We start from the raw sequence: 18,910 nt of genomic DNA on the forward strand, positions 1-18,910 counted from the left end.
GGTCTGAACCTGAATGTGTATCCATAGTCCCAGAGCTAGAGACAGTGACTAGATTCTATCCAGACCCAGTTGATTTGGAACTGCAGTGGGATGTGGTGATTGGATCCACTCACAACAGACTGACCATACAAGGTGGTAACTGGGCCAGGTTGTAACAAATCTTATCTGTTCTTAATTCTTTGGTCTGTAGTTTGAGTTACTCTGTGTGATTGATACTAGATACTTCTATATGACCCTCCATCTGAGGGCCTCGAGATGTGTTTTAAATATTTAAGCTTCGAAAAACTCCTGTAGAGTAATCTCCATTTTACAGGTAGGGGAACTGAGGTTGTGACTTGTCCAAGCTCAAAAAGGAATTCTGCATCAAAACTTGATAAGATTGTAGATCTTCTTTCTGAGGACTGGTCCACACTAAGTCCCCAGTTCGAACTAAGATACGCAACTTCAGCTACGTGAATAACGTAGCTGAAGTCGAAGTATCTTAGTTCGAACTTAAAGGTACTTACCGCAGGGCCACACGCAGCAGGCAGACTCCCCCGTCGACTCCGCCTACTTCTCTCCCGGAGCAGGATTACCGGCGTCGATGGCGAGCACTTCCAGGATCGATTTATCGCGTCTAGACAAGACGCGATAAATCGATCCCAGAAGATTGATTGCTTGCCGCCGAACCAGCGGGTAAGTATAGACGTGCCCTTACAGTCTTGTCCTTTGAAGAGTTAAGATAATAGACACTAATACAAACTCTCAACACCATTCTATTAGTGGAGACAGGGCAATCCCCTATACTAGTTTTAAGTACACAAAATTTCTTGACACTATAATAATTTCCCTTTCCATCATTTAGTTTTTTATAACACTGGAAAGTTTCAGTGGTACTATCACTTACAAAGAGCCTTTTAATCTATAGAATCGAAGTGCTTTACAAAGGGGAGTAAGTATTAACCCCTTATACAGGGCTGGGAATATGAGAGACAGATTTTTACTTGACTAAAGCTATATCACAAATCTGCAGTAGAAAATTCCTGTGGCTGTCTGGCAGAGTTCTTGGAAGTTCAGATAATCCTAGTTAAGAATCTAAAAAATAAAATAAAGCATGCAACTTTCCTGAAATTACTCAAAAATGCTAATTTTCATGAGAGGACCAATGAATAAAACAACTCTGGAGTCTGTAAACGAAGCTGTTCTTGAGGAATGGCATTCCAAAAACTAGACTACTTCAGTAGTTTGCTTTCTGTTTATAAAAAGAAGAAAAGAAAAACCTTTCATATCTCAAACTCACTTTAAAATTGCTCTGTGTTATCAACCTCCAAGTATGCCAGAAAATTCTCCTTGGACTAAAGACCATACATGAGAAAATTCAGGCAGAAACTTTTATTGATGAAAGTTTCAGGGGAAGAGGTCAAAATCAGGATTAATGAAAAGCTAGTTCCAACCTTAAGCTTAGCTCCATAATAAATGTACTCCAAAAATGCTGCCTCTGCTAGTCTGTTTTGAAATTGGACACGGGGGTCTGTGTCTCCTGATGGCTTCTCATGTATTTGTCTATGTGGAACCAAACTGGGTATGTCTGCGAAAGATATAAATACAAAATTTTAACAAAACATTTTCTTTGTGGCAGCAACAGATTCATGACTAATTTGGGTTCTCAAATGTATTGCACTTTTCAGATCCTCAAAAGAAAGATCTTCCAGAGACAAAGAACGATCAAGAGATCATGACAGAACATCGCGTGACAAAGACAGGAGCTCAAGAGAGAGGTCACCCCGAGATAACAAAGACAGGAAACGTTCATATGAAAGTGCTAATGGCCGATCAGAAGACCGGAGGAGCTCAGAGGAGCGCGAAGCAGGGGAGATATAGCTGCTGTACAGTCACCGGATCCTCTAGCTTCCTATGGAGTTGCATACTATGGTTTAGTTTACAGTTGTTCAAAGGGACACCAGTGAGCAGTTCCAGACACTGATCCAACTAGGGTAGATGTACAGTATGTAAAAGTGGTTATAACTAAGTCTGAATTGAACCCCTTCAATTGATGATGCCTAAAGCTGTCCTTGACTTTGACCAAGCTGTAAAACTTCTCTGAACGATTTCTCTTTATCCAGGATGACAGTTTTATGTACCAAGGTGCAGATCTCACTGTTTTACTCTCCTTTCCAAAGCAAGTTAAATAGTGACAAATTATATTGCAGTACTTGCCTTGGGTGCTCTCAAACCTTTATAAAATTCTCTAATTCTGGTCCAGTCCAAACAGCAGCATTGAAGGCTTTTTTAAGAGGGTGGGTGGGTACTAAACTTTTATTCTAAGGTTGTTTCCCAATGATTGTATGGGAACCTAGGAGTTGGTTACAGTCAGAGCATTTAGGCTGGAATATGTGCCAGAGAAAGCTGAAATGTCGTTTTTTACAGTGCCTATTTAGACTGGGGAATTGAACAGCTGTTGCATTACATCTTTTTTTATTTTTATTGAAATTTTGAAATCCAAGCCAGTCCCATCTCTGTGTACCATTTGGTATGTGTTCAGTATATTTGGGTTTTTTTCCATAAGGACTTTTTCTGCTTTTTCTTGTGGGATGTAGGCTGTACATCCTTAATTGTAAAAATAAATAAAATAAAAAATTAAAAAGTAAACTGCATTGTCCGGTAAGTTAACATTGAGCACCTCGGTGTCTCAAGGTGAATGTGGCTAATTATTTGTGTATGTTCTTTAGTTAGGTCAATTGTATGAGAAGAAACAGTGCAGAACTTTCTCATTTGGAGGGTAATGTTTTAAATACACAACTCTACTACTGGAAGTTCTGTCTTTCTGATGAGACCTAGAACAGACCATGGCTACTCCAACATCACGAAGAGACAAAAGCTCTTAAAATCATAGTGTCCTGGCTGTTAACATGTATACCTTTAGCAGCTTCAACTTAGAAAAGTTAGTCTTTACTTTCTCCTCCTAAAAATGAACATTGTATTGCTGACACAGAATGTGATCCATGTTCCACACCAGAGGCAGTTGCGTTTCAGTTGAGAGTGAGTGATTTCTTATAAAGGGATCATAGAATATCAGGGTTTGAAGGGACCTCAGGAGGTCATCTAGTCTAACCCCCTGCTCAAAGCAGGACCAATCCCCAACTAAATCATCCCAGCCAGAGCTTTGTCAAGCCTGACCTTAAAAACCTCTAAGGAAGGAGATTCCACCACCTCCCTAGGTAACCCATTCCAGTGCTTCACCACCCTCCTAGGGAAAAAGTTTTTCCTAATATCCAACCTAAACCTCCCCACTGCAACTTGAGACCATTACTCCTTGTTGTGTCATCTGGTATCACTGTGAACAGTCTAGATCCAGACTCTTTGGAACCCCCTTTCAGTAGTTGAAAGCAGCTATCAGATCCCCCCTCATTCTTCTCTTCTGCAGACTAAATAATCCCAGTTCCCTCAGCCTCTCCTCATAAGTCATGTGCTCCAGCCCCCTAATAATTTGTGTTGCCCTCCGCTGGACTCTTTCCAATTTTTCCACATGCTTCTTGTATTGTGGGGCCCAAAACTGGACACAGTACTCCAGATGAGGCCTCACCAATGCCGAATAGAGGGGAATGATCACGTCCCTCGATCTTCTGGCAATGCTCCTACTTATACAGCCCAAAATGCCGTTAGCCTTCTTGGCAACAAGGGCACACTGTTGACTCATATCCAGCTTCTCCGTCCACTAGCCGCTCGGTTCCTAGTCTGTAGCATTGCATGGGATTCTTTCGTCCTAAGTGCAGGACTCTCCACTTGTCCTTGTTGAACCTCATGCGATTTCTTTTGGCTAAATCCTCTAATTTGTCTGGGTCCCTCTGTATCCTATCCCTACCCTCCAGCGTATCTACCACTCCTCCCAGTTTAGTGTCATCTGCAAACTTGCTGAGGGTGCAATCCGTGCCATCCTCCAGCTCATTAATGAAGATATTGAACAAAACCGACCCTTGGGACACTCCACTTGATACCAGCTGCCAACTAGACACGGAGCCATTGATCACTACCCGTTGAGCCTGATGATCTAGCCAGCTTTCTAGCTACTTTATAGTCCATTCATCCAGCCCATGCTTCTTCAACTTGCTGGCAAGAATACTGTGGGAGACCATATCAAAAGCTTTGCTAAAGTCAAGGAATAACACGTCCACTGCTTCCCCTCATCCACAGAGCCAGTTATCTCACCCTAAAAGGCAATTAGGTTAGTCAGGCATGACTTGCCCTTGGTGAATCCATGCTGACTGTTCCTGATCACTTTCCTCTCCTCTGAGTGCTTCAGAACTGATTGAGGACCTGCTCCATGATTTTTCCAGGGACTGGTCCTTTTGGGATCCTGCACAATGAAAGGTGCTTTAGAAATGTAAGTTATATTTATATATATTTGTCCTAGTTTGTAGTTCAAGGGTGCAGAAATTCACAGTGATGTGACAATACACTGTCGTTGTTCAGAAAGTTCCACAGTGTGTCCTTGGTACCCTCAGGTAAGGGCACATGTGAGCCCTTGCAACACGTACATATGGCATGTCTCTGCTCCCTCCTACCTAGTGACTATTACGGCATTTATTTCTTTTTCCTTGGGTTACTGTACCATTCGGTTTATACTCCAATCCTGAAATGGGCAGCGCAGTTGCTCTGTACTAACCAGGTATACCAGTGTAGTTCTACCAGTATTTTAGCCTAAGATAGATGGTATGAGCAGGGCACATTTACATTTTAAACTATATGTAGGAGCTTTATAGATGCTCAAAAGGAACTGAAATTTATTTTTGTACCCTGTGTAGCACATTCTGTACTTTTTTTTTTTTTTTTTTTTTTTTTTTTTTTTTTTAAGGTCAGTGCCTTCAGGAACTTATGAAGATGTTACAGCAGTTTTGGTGGACAAATTTTACAATACCATGAAACCATTCTTAAATCTGGAGCATGATTTTCCTTCTCCAGGAATGTTTTGTGAAATTGTCTATATTGGCAAGTGCACTGTAAATACAAATCACCAACATCTGTCCCTGTAGCTCAGAAACCTACTGTGATACTGCACCCCATATTCTTCACAGTGATGATATGATATGATGATGGCATAATTATGATGCATTGCGTGCACGATGAGTCATGTAAGCTGTCATTGAAAAAGTTGATTTGCTGAATGATTTATTTGTATGCATGCATCATTTTTGTATCTGAAGTTATAAATACTGACTATGTATCTGTACTTCAAATGTAATTACACCTGGGTAACACCCACTTGACAAGATGTTTTCAGTCTAGATAGCTGGTTGGGAAGGACCTATTCAGGGCAATGAGCCATTAGGGAAAACAGTAGGCCTTAGGAGAAGCTTATCTCCCACCTGGTGAGCCTACCTGAGAATGCTGTAAGTAATGGCTGATATGACTCTACAAGGACATGTGACCAGGCCACATGATTCTGGACTCCATCTTGGGATGTCTATTTTTCCACAGACTGGTTGGGGAACCAAGCTTTGAAACAAAGGGTTTCTACCATATGCTAAAGCTATATAAGGCAGAGAGTGACATCTGGGATTCTTCATTCCCCACCCAAGAAGATTCCTGGAAACAACTGAGGAATAAGACTGAACTTAGGGAAGTGCTGGACCCAGGCTAAAGGGATTTCTAGCTTGTTTATGAAAGACCTGGAGATTCCAAGTTGTAAAGCAAGTGCAGCTTGCCCCTTAAGAATCTGCAACCTGCTTGTGTCATTTCTCAGGGTGAGAATCTGCTCATTCATATCCAATCTATTTAGTATATTAAGCTTAGTTTGTGGTTTTTGTTTATTTGCAATTGCTAGGTAGTCTGCTTTGATCTGTTTGCTATCACTTATAATCACTTAATCTATCTTTTGTAGTTAATAAACTTGTTTTTGTTTTAATCGAAACCAGTGAGCTTTGACTGGAGTGCTTGGGGAAAATCTCTGCTTGGTTACCACAAGTGTGCATTGTCCTCTTCACATTGAGAGAGAGGCAGACTGGGTATTAAACCCATATACTGGCCAGATTTGATCAGGGCTGGACGGTACTGCTCTGGGGTCCTAGGCTGGGAAGCTGGTGGTTAGAGAGCCTGCGGGTAACTGCAGCTGCATGTGTGAATGCTGGTGAAAGTGCAGGCTGGAGGGCATTGAAGCTTGTCACAGCAGTACAGTGTGAAAGGAAGCCCAGGCTGGTGGGTCAGACGGCTCAGTGGTATCCCAGTTCCAGGAGGCACCCCGGAGGGAACCAGTCACTGTGGCACGGTTGTACAGGATTAAATGCACAGCTTGTTCTGAGTGAGGTTTGCACTTCATACACTAGTGATGATTTTAAGTCATATTTAAGTGTGGTGGCTAGAGATCAGTCAAAGAGTTGACCAGTTTATTTTCTGTTTGCTTATTTCGGGCAAGAGACATTAGGGACAGAAAAACAGGAAAATGAGTGAAAGTGAAACTAGTAAGAAATTGGAGCTGTGCACATTGCAGGCAGGAGAGAGAAAAAGAACACAAGACTTTTAGAATTAAAATCATTACAGATAAAAGAAATGGAAGCAGAGAATGCCAGGCAAGAAGCTGCACACTGAAAGGCCATGGAACTGCAAGCCAAAGAAATCAAGGCCAGAAACTAGCCATGGAGGAGAAGGAAAAAGAGAGAAATCACCAGCTGCACTTGATAGAGAAGCAAACCAGAGTCCCCACACACTAGGGAGTCCAACCTCTCTAAAAATCGACAAATAGGAACAGTTGTGTCCTGCATACAGTGAGACGGGATATTGCTGAATATTTTATCACTTTTTGAGAGGTTGTGTGTACTTCATGAGATTCCTGAGGACCAAAAGATGCCCACGTTGGTTACAAAGGTGTCCTGGAGAGTCTGGATATAGTCGATAATACGAATGCCAATTAGAGATGCTTCAGATTATGGTAAATTAAAGGAAATAGTTTCAGATTACACCTGAAACATATAGAGTAACATTTCAAAGCCTTAAGAGGAGTGCAGGGATGAGTAATGTGGTATATGTGAACCAGATGAAAGATTTGATGGAAAAGGTGTTACAAGCTTTGAAGGAATGTGTGATCTTGTTGCTCAGGAACATTTCCTGAGCATATGCAGAGATTATGTGAAACAGTGTTGATGGGGATAAAAAGATGAAAACTGTTGAACTGGCTACCCTACGTGATGAATTTGAGGAAGCTCAAGCATCTATTGCAAATAAACTACAGAAGGAGGGGTTTAAACCTGGTGGAAAGCAAGATCACTGCTTTACCCCTTGGAAGAAGGAGGGTGATCAGGAGGCAGGGCACTCACCTCTCTCCTTCCGCCCATGCCACCCCAGAACCCTACCTCCATAAAAACAGGAAAACCCAGAAGTAATTCCACAGAGCACCTGAGGAATAAATGTCCCAAATTGAAGGAAAGTAAGCCTGGTTGTCCAAGGCCCCAAAGGGGACCCAGGTGGAAACACCCATAATTTACCTCACAAGCTTGAGGGAAACAGGGCCAGATGAACCAAACCGGTAACACATTAAGGCTGTCAATGGCATAGAGTGCCTTATCACAGCAGGGAGACGGTAGTAAACATGATCTGTTGTGTAGAAGGGAAAACAGGCACACCCACTCATTGATGGCTGAATGCCAAGGTGGTTCAACTCTGGAAAGCATTGACAGCTGCAGAGAGCTAACACCAGTGCAAGGGGGGAGGTGTTAGCTGTGCTGCCAGGATACAGTGAGATATTTTACAAGAACCCAGGAAGAACATACTCGCTAACCCATACAATCTCCATCAAAGGTATACAACCTCCTTACAGGGCCACTAGCAAGGTGCAAGAGCTAATTTGTATAGAGCAGAGGTCTCAAACACATGGTGGTGATTTTCTGTGGCCCGTGAGCCCCTCGCAGGGAACGCTAGGGAAGGGCAGGAATGGTCACATGCCCCTTCCCAGATGCCGGGGGGGGGGGTGCACATCCCAGAGGGAGTGGGGAGTTACAGCTGCTGAGGTACATGCTTCAGGTCAGGAGGAGAGTACCAGGGACACTGGGGATGATCGTGGGGGATCATGGGGGAGGGGGGGGGAGGGGGACAGGACAGGAGGGCAGCATAGGCTAGGGCTGGGAGTCTGGGGGTGGCTGCAGCAAGGAAACAGACATGTGGCCTGGATGGAAGGGCATCTGGGATGCGGGGGGCAGCAGGGCCAGGGGCTAGTGATGGGGGGTGTTTGAGGGAGAAATAAATCCATGGTGGATGGGAGGGCTCAGGGAAGGAGGAAGCAGGGCTACTGGGGACACTAGGGATGATCATGGGATGGGGAGGCAGCATAGGCCAGGGATGGGAGTCTTGAGGGGGCGGGGGGAGGTGGCCGCAGCAGGGAAACAGCCATGTGACCTGGATGGATGGATGGGTGTCTGGATTTTTTTAAAGACTGAAACAAAGAGAAGCGCTGAGCCTCTTTCTGGCTGGGGTAGAGTCTGTGTATGTCGTGGTAGCCTAGGGGTGAATGCTTGCTCACTCACTTCATTGTCCTCCCAGAATCCCAGATCAGAATTAAAATACCCTGGATTTCCTCCCTCACATGATGAATCCCTTAGGATTAATTATGGTTAGGGCCACAATTCCCAGGGATTTTCTGTTCATGCCATTGTGTCTGCGGACAAGTGAACTTCACCTTGCTAAGGCCCCTACTATTGGGATTGACCAGAGCAGCTCAAGGCCATGGGCCAACTGAGTTCTCTGAGCTGGGGTGTAACTGCTTGAGCTCTCTGGTTGGATGCTCAAGTGGTTTGAAATGGGACATTCTAACATGCCCAGTGCCTCTTCCTTGTTTCCTTGCCCCTCTTCTGAATGGTCAGGTCTAAACTGGGAAAATAGGCAGTGTTTAAAAACATGTTTGCTAACATCTTGAACTATCACATTTTTCAATACAACCTATTTCCTGGTCTAGACATGGTGGGTCAATGTCATATCCCCACATTCCATTCTTCCCTCAGGTACAGGCTTTAAAGATGGAAATTGCTCTATTGTATAGTAAGTAGGGCTGTGGGTGTGTTTTCCAGCAATGTGTCTTTTGGTTTTCATTATTCACCCTCCCTCATAGCCTTGAGACAGAAGCAGTTGCTGACTCTTGGCTCCTCTTTGAGAGCCACAAACCCCTCTCCTTTTTTTGCTGGGAGTGTGATTTGTATCTAATGCTAGAAGAGCTGTACAGTATGTTTAGCTGATGACCTCTTTTCACACTATGTAGGTCTACAGCGTATGTGCCCTATTCCCATAGGAGCATTTTGATGGTCTTGCTATGTAACAAGAGAGCCACTTCCAGCTCACACTGGAAATACAGAAAGTAGCATTGATGGCAGTGTTTTCACTGCAAAGAGTTTTCCAAGAAAGGATAAGGACAAAGTGGTGTTAGCTGCTCTCTCCCACCAGGTGCAAAGGACACAACAGGTGTGCAGCAATCCTGAGTGTCACCTTACTGCACCCATCCCTGCAGTGGCTGAGTGTTACATGGATACATACTTCAATATTATTTCTATTACAATATGTGGATACCTAATAGGGGCTTATAAATTACAAGCTCTGAAAATACTGTATACAGAGTGGGGTATTAGAAGGTATGCTGTATTGTATACAGTGGTGGGTTGGAAGGTATGGCATATTGTGTACAGTGGGGTATTGGAAGGTATGCTATACAGTGAGGTATTGAAAGGTATGGCATATTGTTGCACTTTGAAAGCCAGGGGTATAATTAACCTGTTGTAATTCTACTGACTCCAGTGAAATTACACCAGGGGTAAAATTGGCCTAGTAGATCTCATTCTTTTTCTGTACCGCTGCAAAAATATCTTATGGTTTACATTGTTCCAGAAATCCTCAGCAAACATACACTTAGTTATTGTTTGTTCCCTGCACTTTAGTGTAACAAAAATTAAAATGAAAAGAGAAATAAATGTAAGGCTTAAGCCATAAAGCAAGAAGGTCAAATGTATAATTGAAGTGACTGAGCAACGCAATAGGTGGGCTGCTAAGGAGAACCTGGTGTTTGGTGGAGAGATGCAGTAGATCTGCTTTGCTCCCAAAACCAAACAGAAAGCAGCCGGTCAGTGGTGATGGAGGAGGTAAACCTGGCCTAAGGTGATCACACCATTATCCATCCCTCGTATTACAGACCTAAGGGACAGCTCTCTCCTTATGCAGCACAGAGTGAACTTGAAACAGCCCAAAGGAATCTCCCCAGTGGCAGCGATGGTTCTGCTGCTTTCTGCATCTGCCATCTACCGCGCTGGAACCCACTGCGTGGCATAAGGGAAAGCAAAGGCTTCTTGGAGGCAAGGAGGGAACAGAGCATGTGAGGGAAGGGGAGGAGACAGAGCTAGGCTCTGATATACCCAGTTCTCAGCTGGCTTAAGGTCCTGAGGGGATCTTTCCAGCTGGGCACAATGGAGAATTAAGCCCAAATCTCTGAAATAGATGAGAGTAATCGATCATTGAAACAAGTATCTTGGCCTGGTATTCCCATTTATATAGCTATTGTTACAGGAAAACAGTCTCTTACATTTTAGCCTATGGCTGGTCTTTTAAAATAAGTAATACAGAAGTAAAGGTGGATCAGCTGTGTCATTGATTTGATGGGGATATAGCAGCTCAAGGGCATAACATTCTCATTCACTTTAGCAGGGTTCAAAGCCAGCTAGATAGCAAATCAATGACACATTTGTGTGCACCGTCTGAGCAAGTCCTTGCTAATTTGCTTCTAAGTCTCCATTTTATTGTCTAATTTGCTCTACCATAACCTTTAAATTGTGCCCTTTACTAACAGCAGTTACTAGTCGCCTATGTATTGATGCATCTGACACTGGTTTGGGTGCTGTACTGCTGCAAGCAGGGGATGACCACAAGAAGTGCCTTCTTAAGTAAAAAGCTGTCACCCGCTGAACAGAATTACTCTGTCATAGAAAAGGAGTGCTTTGCCATAGTGTGGGCTGTTAAGCAACTGAAGTCTTACCTCTTTAAGAGAGAGGTCAAGATTTTAACAGGCCACTCAACCTTAACATGGCTAAACAGAACCAAGGGCACAAATTCCAAACTGCTATGCTGGAGCCTAATCCTGCAAGAGTTTGACATGGAGATTGTGCACATAAAGGGGAAGGAGGACATGGTAGAAGATGCCCTGTCTAGGAAAGAAGAAATTGGGTCCACTGCCTCTGCATTAGTCAGTGACTAATCCTCTGGCAGTAATCTAAAGGGGGAGGTGTGACACTGCACCCCATATTCTTCACAGTGATATGATTATGATATGATTATGGCATAATTATAATGCACTGTGTGCAAGATGGGTCATGTAAGGTGTCATTGAAAAGGTTATGATTTGCTGAATATGATTATCCTATTTGTATGCATGCATCATTTTTGTATCTGAAATTATAAATACGATGTATCTGTACTTCAAATGTAGTTACACCTGGGTAACACTCACTAGACAAGATGCTTTCAGTCTAGATAGCTGGTTGGGAAGGAACTATTCAGGGCAATGTGCCATTAGGGAAAACAGTAGGCCTTAGGAGAAGCTTATCTCCCACCTGGTGAGCCTTCCTGAGAATGCTGTAAGTAATGGCTGATATGACTCTACAAGGACATGTGACCAGGCCACATGATTCTGGACTCCATCTTGGGATGTCTGTATTTTTCCACAGACTGGTTGGGGAACCAAGCTTTGAAACAAAGGGTTTCTGCCATATACTAAAACTATATAAGGCAGGGAATGACATGATCTGGTGTTCTTAACTCCCCACACAAAAAGACTCCTGGAAACACCTGAGGAATAAAGACTGAACTGGGGGAAGTGCTGGACCAGGCTATGAGGATTTCTAGCCTGTTTATGAAAGACCTGGGGATTCCAAGTTGTAAAGCAAGTGCAGCTTGCCCCTTAAGAATCTGCAGCCTGCATGTATCATTTCTCAGGGTGAGAATCTGCTAATTCATATCAATCTATATAATATATTAAATTTAGTTTACATCTTTTGTTTATTTGCTAGGTAATCTGCTTTGATCTGTTTGCTATCACTTACAATCACTTAACATCTATTTTTTTGTAGTTAATAAACTTGTTTTAGTTTTAATCTAAACCAGTGAGTTTTGACTGGAGTGCTTGGGGAAAATCTCTGCTTGGTCACCACAAGTGTGCATTGTCCTCTTCACATTGAGGGAGAGGCAGACCGGGCATTAAACCCATATACTGACCAGATTTGACCATGGCAGGATGGTACTGCTCTGGGATCCTAGGCTGGGAAGCTGGTGGTTAGAGGGCCTGCATGTAACTGCAGCTGGGTGTATCTCTACCTATGTGAATGTTGGTGAAAATGCAAGCTGAAGGGTTTGCAGCTTGTCACAGCAGTACAGTGTGAAAGGAAGCCCAGGCTGGTGGGTCAGAGAGCTCAGTGGTACCCCAGTTCCAGGTGGCACCCTGCGGGGATCCCGTCACACCTACTTATCCTTAAATTGGTAATGGTATATCATCATCCAAATAAGAGAGTTTGAACTGCGTCTTGTACAGTAACACTTCACTTTAGTAGAATGTCCTTTAGCTTCTGAGATGTTTTCTTATGAGGGTAAGGAGGACTTGTTTGGCTTTATGGCTTATAGAGACTGACTTCATTCGTATCTCACTGATTTTAGCTTGCAGTAGTAGGAGTCCTGGTGCCACAGGTGAAGAATGCAGAGCACACAATCCTCACTCCGAAAGTTAGAACCATGCTGGAGAGGACCCTGAAGGATGCCATTTGCTGCCAATACATGGAAAACCTGAAATGGAAGCCAGACCAGGGCAAGCCATTCGAGGAGACGTGCAAGTGGAACGCCAGCAACCACTCCCTCACCTGGGGCAGCTTCACACGATTTACCGACTGGAGGTTCATCCACAGGGCCTGGCTCAACTGTGTTCTGCTGAACGGAGCCATCCGCCACGGGAATCGGGACAAGCAATGCAGGAAGTGCTGCTATGCCAACGAGACCCTACCCCACCTCTTGTGTAGCTGCAAGCCCCATTCCATAGCTTGGCAGCTGCGACACAACGCCATCCAAGATTGCCTAATCAGAGCCATCCCGCCACCCGTAGGGAAGGTGACCATGAACTCCACCATCCCCAGAACCGACAGCCAACTGCAACCGGACATCGTCATCACCAAAGAGGACCAGAAGATCATGATGGTGGACGTTATGTTGCCCTTCAAGAACAGGACCCTGGCCTTCTGCAGTGCCCGAGCTAAGTGTTACCAGGTTCAGACACGTGCAGATCGTCGGAGCCCTGCGTGCATGGGACCCCAGTAACGATCGAGTGTTGAGAGAATGCGGAACCAGTCAGAGCTATGCTCGGCTGATGCAGCAACTCATGGTGTCGGAGGCCATCAGTGATCGAGGGACACCTACATAGAACACATCACTGGACGTCGGCAATACCAAGAGGGATGAGCTGGAGTGCCAATGAGAAGCATAGTCAGGAAAGTAACTGAAATACTTTCTTGATGGATTTTCTAAATGGGCAACCTACCCTAAATTCTCAATTGCCGAGGGACAATCTTCACTCATTGATAGATTTGCTTTCCACAACCAACTCTCTGTATAACTTTTCGTGAGTGATGTACCCAAATACTTGGATGCTAATATCTAAACTGTAATGTTAAATTTATTCACCTAAATTTGGGTTATTGCTGATTATGCACTATATATATCTTATGACTTTTACAAAAAACTTTGTATTTGTGGATAATCTAAGCACTATACCCAGATGTACAGACACACTCTTCTCAACCTGCATATTATATATATTTTTTAACATTAGCTTTAATAACATTTTTATTTCTGTTTAATGTAACAAAACACTTTTTATCTGCCTAGATCCATCAGTAGTAAAGACCAAGGGGAAAAATTACATTAAATTATGCAAAAGATTCTGATGGGATGGGTGAGGGGATGATTGAACTTGGACCTCTTCCTTATATTTATTTATTATTATAGGCTTTACTATGGAGCTCGTGACTGTAGTATCTGAGCACCTCACAGACACTAAAGGATTTATCTTGCAACGACCCTGTGAGGTAGGGTAAGTGTCTCCATTTTACTGCTAAGGAGCATGAGGTAAAGGGAGGTTGTATGACTTCTCCAGGGTCTCTCACATCTGGGAGCATAATGTAATAAAATCTCATTCTGTGGACAAGCTAGAGATGTAATTTGATTCATAAAAATCTACAATCATAATTTCAGTGGTGTCACCTGGTGTAGCAGCAGGAACTCACTCTCTCCCCAGTGCCAGCTCCTCCAGTTGGTGGAAAAATTGATACTATAGTGTCATCAGAAATGGGTAGAGTTGGGAATCGTTTGAAAGCCCTTTCTCCCACAAATACAATGGTATCAAACATGAACAGCCTAGAACAATTACGTAGATATATATTTGAGAAAATGTTTAAAAATCAACTTTAACACAGGGATACATTGCTTACATAAAAAAGGTCATTGATCTTTGGTAATCCTAGGAAAGTTAGCCTTGATATGTAGGACTGAAAACATTTATTCATCAAGTCATCATCGGTGTCATGTCCATCTCGGGCACCGCTGCTAGACATGTTGTCACGCTAATCCTCGTCCAAGCAGCGCTCACACTTCCAAACAAGGCAGGCTGCTGGCCAAACATTTGCAGGGTGGTGAACATCTAGTCTTTGCAAATTAGCATTTGATTAACCGAAGGATTGATTCAGGATCACATGGTATTTCACACACAACCAGTGTGATCAGTCCATCTTCCAAGGCCCAACCATGCCCAATAGGAGAGGGTAGTTTTGGATGTGCTTGATCATCCTAGAGCCACTCCATTGCTTGATAATTTACCTTCTTGATAGTAGGTATAAATGCGTCCCTTGTCAGTGTCCATTCTTTCTCCATTTGTCTACTTCTAGGAAAACATCCACCAATGTAGTTTTGCAAGTGTCATAATATTGGTCTTCAAATGGTAAACTTGGCATATGAATGCATCCAGTGCATTTATGACCTCATCAGTGATTGTCTCAGCCATTCCAAGCTCCTTACCAGTGAGGAGAGAATCTTTGGACGCTGAATCAAATGCCTTCCAGTAAGAAAACTTGGTCTTTCTAGCCAACCTTCCAGTAATGTCACATTTTGAAAGGGTGTGGAAACCTGGCAGTGGAGTGGCTTTTAATGGCCTGAGTGATAGGAACACATCTCTGATGGATGTACAGTAATTCTGTTCCCCAGCAGGCACAAAACCAGAATCCGGTGAAAGTCTTGGGTAGCATCTCACAGAAAGCACTAGAACATTTGCATCTAGTGCAAAAATGTTGAGTTTAATAGTCTCCCTGTGGCATTTATGGCATGCAAGATCATTGGTCAGCCTCCTCATGACTACAAAGAAATTCCACTGAACAGTGCGAGGCAGCAGCTTCATTGTGCCATGTGACTATGAAATTCTGTGAGCAATTCTTTACATGCTGGAGCATTTTTCCTGCAAAGCATCCATTTAACTTGTCCTTTGTGTGCCTATGAGATAGTCGCTTCTTCACTGAGACTTTGGAGATATTTGTGGAGTCAATGATTTAGTATTGGACAGGTGCAATACCATGGAGTCTCTTCTTTCTGATAATATTTTAATGGTTTCCTCTGCATACATTGCAAACACAAGAGGGTATGCACAATTTCTCCCCCCATCCCCCCCATTCTAAATCACATAAACTGGGTTGTATTATAAAACAGAAATAAATTTATTAACTATAACAGGTGTATTTTAAGTAGTTAAGGAGGTAGCAGACAGAACAAGGCAGATTACTAAGAAAATAAAACAGAGCATGCAACCTAAGCTTAATACACTAAAGGAACTGGTTACATGTGAGTTCTCACCCTAAATGTGGTTCTAATAATTTTCTTCACAGGCCAGATGCCCTTCCAGCCGGGGCCTGGGTCTTTCCCCCGTTCAGTCTTAGTTGTTTCCAGCAGTCAACTTGGGTGGGGTAGCAGGGGAGAATTGATGACCAGGATTACCTCACTCCCTGCCCCTAAATAGGATTTGCCTAAGGCGGGAGTCCTTTATTTCCTAGTTTGACCCCCCTTCCCTTACAGTGGAAAGTTACAAGAAGTCCCAGGTAATGTTTTAGTGTCAGGTGACATGACCACCTGACTCTCTAGGATTACAGTGTCCATGAGTTAGGGGCAGTATGAAGCGTACACAGGAAGGCCAAGCTTTTCACAGACTATTGTCCTTGCTGATGGGCCATCTTCCCCGTCTGGCTTTTCCATTGTTGTATCTGAAGTGTTAGCAGTGGGCGTCACCCAAATAGCATAGCTGAAATACAGATACATAATCAATATTCCTAACTTCAGATACAAAAATGATACAGGCATACAAATTGGATAATCGCATTCAGTAAATCATAACCTTTCCAATGATATCTCACATGAGCCATCTTTCATAAAGTGTATCTCAGTTATGTCATATTCATATCAGAAGCATATTTTCATAAAGAATATGGAATGACATGTCACACACAGTTTTAGTCTGCTCTTGATTTGAGCCCATAGATTGACAGAACCTAGGATAATTATTTGGGTTGTGAAGGCTTCATGCAAGTCATGACCCAAAGTATCCATTCGACTGACATCTTCACCAATGACTGCTTTCGTCATATTAATGAGCTTTGGTCCCTTATATGTGAATGGGTTGCCGGTGCGAGCAAGCTCATCCTGTAGTTTTAAAATTGCCCCTTCTTGGCATTTAACAGTATCTAATGAGTTTAGATTGTGCTTGGTTACTTCTGGGGATGTCATCCCAGCCATGCTCAATGTTCTTTTGGAAATTTGATGGGGTTGTCAGGAAAAATTGGGAAAGAGTATTTGGATGCTGTGATACTCCCCAATGACTTTCATTGCTCTGTTTTCATGTTCTAGGGCTTCATCTGAACCAAGTGCACAGAAGGGAACTGGTGACACCACTGAGCGTTGTATTTTATTAGGTCCTTCGTGGTGGTACTCCTCAAAGATTCAGTTACCACCATGCCACAGAGGGTTGACACCATTTCTTGATTCTGTAGACTTTTATGACTCAAATGACATCTCCCTTCCCTTTCTATCATTCACTTGCCCACGGAATTACACATGCTCCCAGACTAACAGGAAGATTGTGGTAGAGACAGGAGTACAACCTAAATCTGATTATCAGTGCCTTAGCTACAAGGCCATTCTTCCTCTCCTTCAGAGCTGGGAGCACCTAAACTCTAGCCGGTAGGGAGACTGCATGGATGTACCCTACAAATAACTACCCTCCCTCCCTTCTCTACAAGGTGTAATGGAACCAAGCTGCCTTAGACAGGTGATTCTTAGGGGGAAGAAACAGTATGAGCTGCTTATCTGAATAGCTCCTGCTGGCCAGCTTAGTGTGACATTGGGCTTGATGTCCAAGGCTGGTGGCTTGCTCACCCCTGGCAACCATGAAAGGGATCCTGATCGGCTTCTGCTGACTCACAAGGGCATACAGAGTGATACCCAATGCTCAGAATATTGAAGTCAACACAACAAAATAAAGCCATTAAACTGGGACTGTTTGCTGGGCTCCAGCACATCTGTTCAAATGAAGTTGGCTTGCGGACTACAAACCTGCATTCGCCACTTGAACAAACTGGCAGTCACTATCTATTTTCATTGCAAGCTTTTTTTTTTTTAAAGGTGTGGTAATTAAAGCTTTATCAAACTTGGTAGGTAAGTTGAGACAAAAAGGCAGGGATTGGAACTGAATCACGGGGGGTTGTTGATTTTCTTTTCTCTGCTGGCAGCATGGTTCTGGCATATACTTCCTTGGAGTTTCTGAACATCATTTCTGGTGTGGCATTTCACTAGCGCAGGGGTAGGCAGCCTATGCCACGTGTGCCAAAGGCGGCACGCAAGCTGATTTTCAGTGGCACTCACACTGCCTGGGTCCTGGCCACCAGTCCGGGGGGCTCTGCATTTTAATTTAATTTTAAATGAAGCTTCTTAAACATTTTAAAAACCTTATTTACTTTACATACAACAATAGTTTAGTTACATATTATAGATTTCTAAAAACGTTAAAATCTATGACTGGCACGTGAAACCTTAAATTAGAGTGAATAAATGAAGACTCGGCACACCACTTCTGAAAGGTTGCCGACTCCTGCACTAGCGCTTGGTTGCTGCATCAGTTCTCACTTGTTTACCATGGGCTAGTACAGATTCATTACTTCTGCCTTCACACCTGACAGCAAGTTTCTCTCTGACCAGCTCTCATTCTTATAGATCAAGGGTCTCAAACTCAATTTACCTTAGGGCCAGTGCCAGTCCTCAAATCCTCTCAGCGGGCCAATAATGTCACTGAAGATGGTGTTCAGAAAAGAAAATGTTTATATTCTATTTTTTATTTCGACTTTTTTAGAAATAATAAACTGTCATACAACTTTATACAATTCTTCACCTGCCAGAGAGTTTTTAGTGTTTGCCAGACACCTGAAAACGCTTCAGTTCTGTCAGTTTGTTGATGTTTGGCCTCAGTGACTGAGCAGCTGAAACCTTCAGGATTGCAGCAAGGTGTGCATCAGATAGTTGTGTTCGGGATTTTGACTTGTTTATATTCATTGTGGAAAAAAGTGATGCTGACTCTGCCCGGCAACTAATGATGCTGCCTCCATGGCTGACTCTGCCTGCTGACTAGTGATGGTATCTCTGTCCCTCTCCCCCAGCCAATGGGAGCTGCGGGAGGCAGCACCTGCAGCAGACAGAGCCGGCAGCGTGGCTGCATGGATCTCTCCTCCGTGGGCCGCAGTGGGGAGGTTCTCAGGCGGCAGATGGCCTACGAGCCGGGACTTTGAGACCCCTGTTATAGATGCTTCCCCAAATGCTTTGTGATTTCACTAACTGCCACTCTGACCAG

General features: G+C 43.5%; 1 protein-coding gene across 12 annotated transcripts in view; it reads left to right on the plus strand.

The window, feature by feature from the left end:
• Positions 1-13,791, plus strand: part of LOC101937547 (putative RNA-binding protein Luc7-like 2) — an 84,709-nt gene extending 70,918 nt beyond the window's left edge. For 9 of the 12 annotated variants that reach the window (XM_065562652.1, XM_024109848.3, XM_008173245.4 and 6 more), the window contains one exon: positions 1,668-2,628. In XM_065562652.1, coding sequence (XP_065418724.1) covers positions 1,668-1,860 — 193 coding nt within the window. In that variant the 3' untranslated portion in view covers positions 1,861-2,628. Of the gene's footprint in view, positions 1-1,667; positions 5,888-12,645 lie in introns of those variants that run through there. The other 3 variants (XM_008173246.4, XM_065562641.1, XM_065562597.1) reach the window with 3 other exon arrangements.
• Positions 13,792-18,910: the final 5,119 nt, after the last annotated feature.

This window comes from Chrysemys picta, chromosome 1 (genome assembly GCF_011386835.1).
Source record: "Chrysemys picta bellii isolate R12L10 chromosome 1, ASM1138683v2, whole genome shotgun sequence".
In the NCBI taxonomy this organism is placed as follows: Eukaryota; Metazoa; Chordata; order Testudines; family Emydidae; genus Chrysemys; species Chrysemys picta.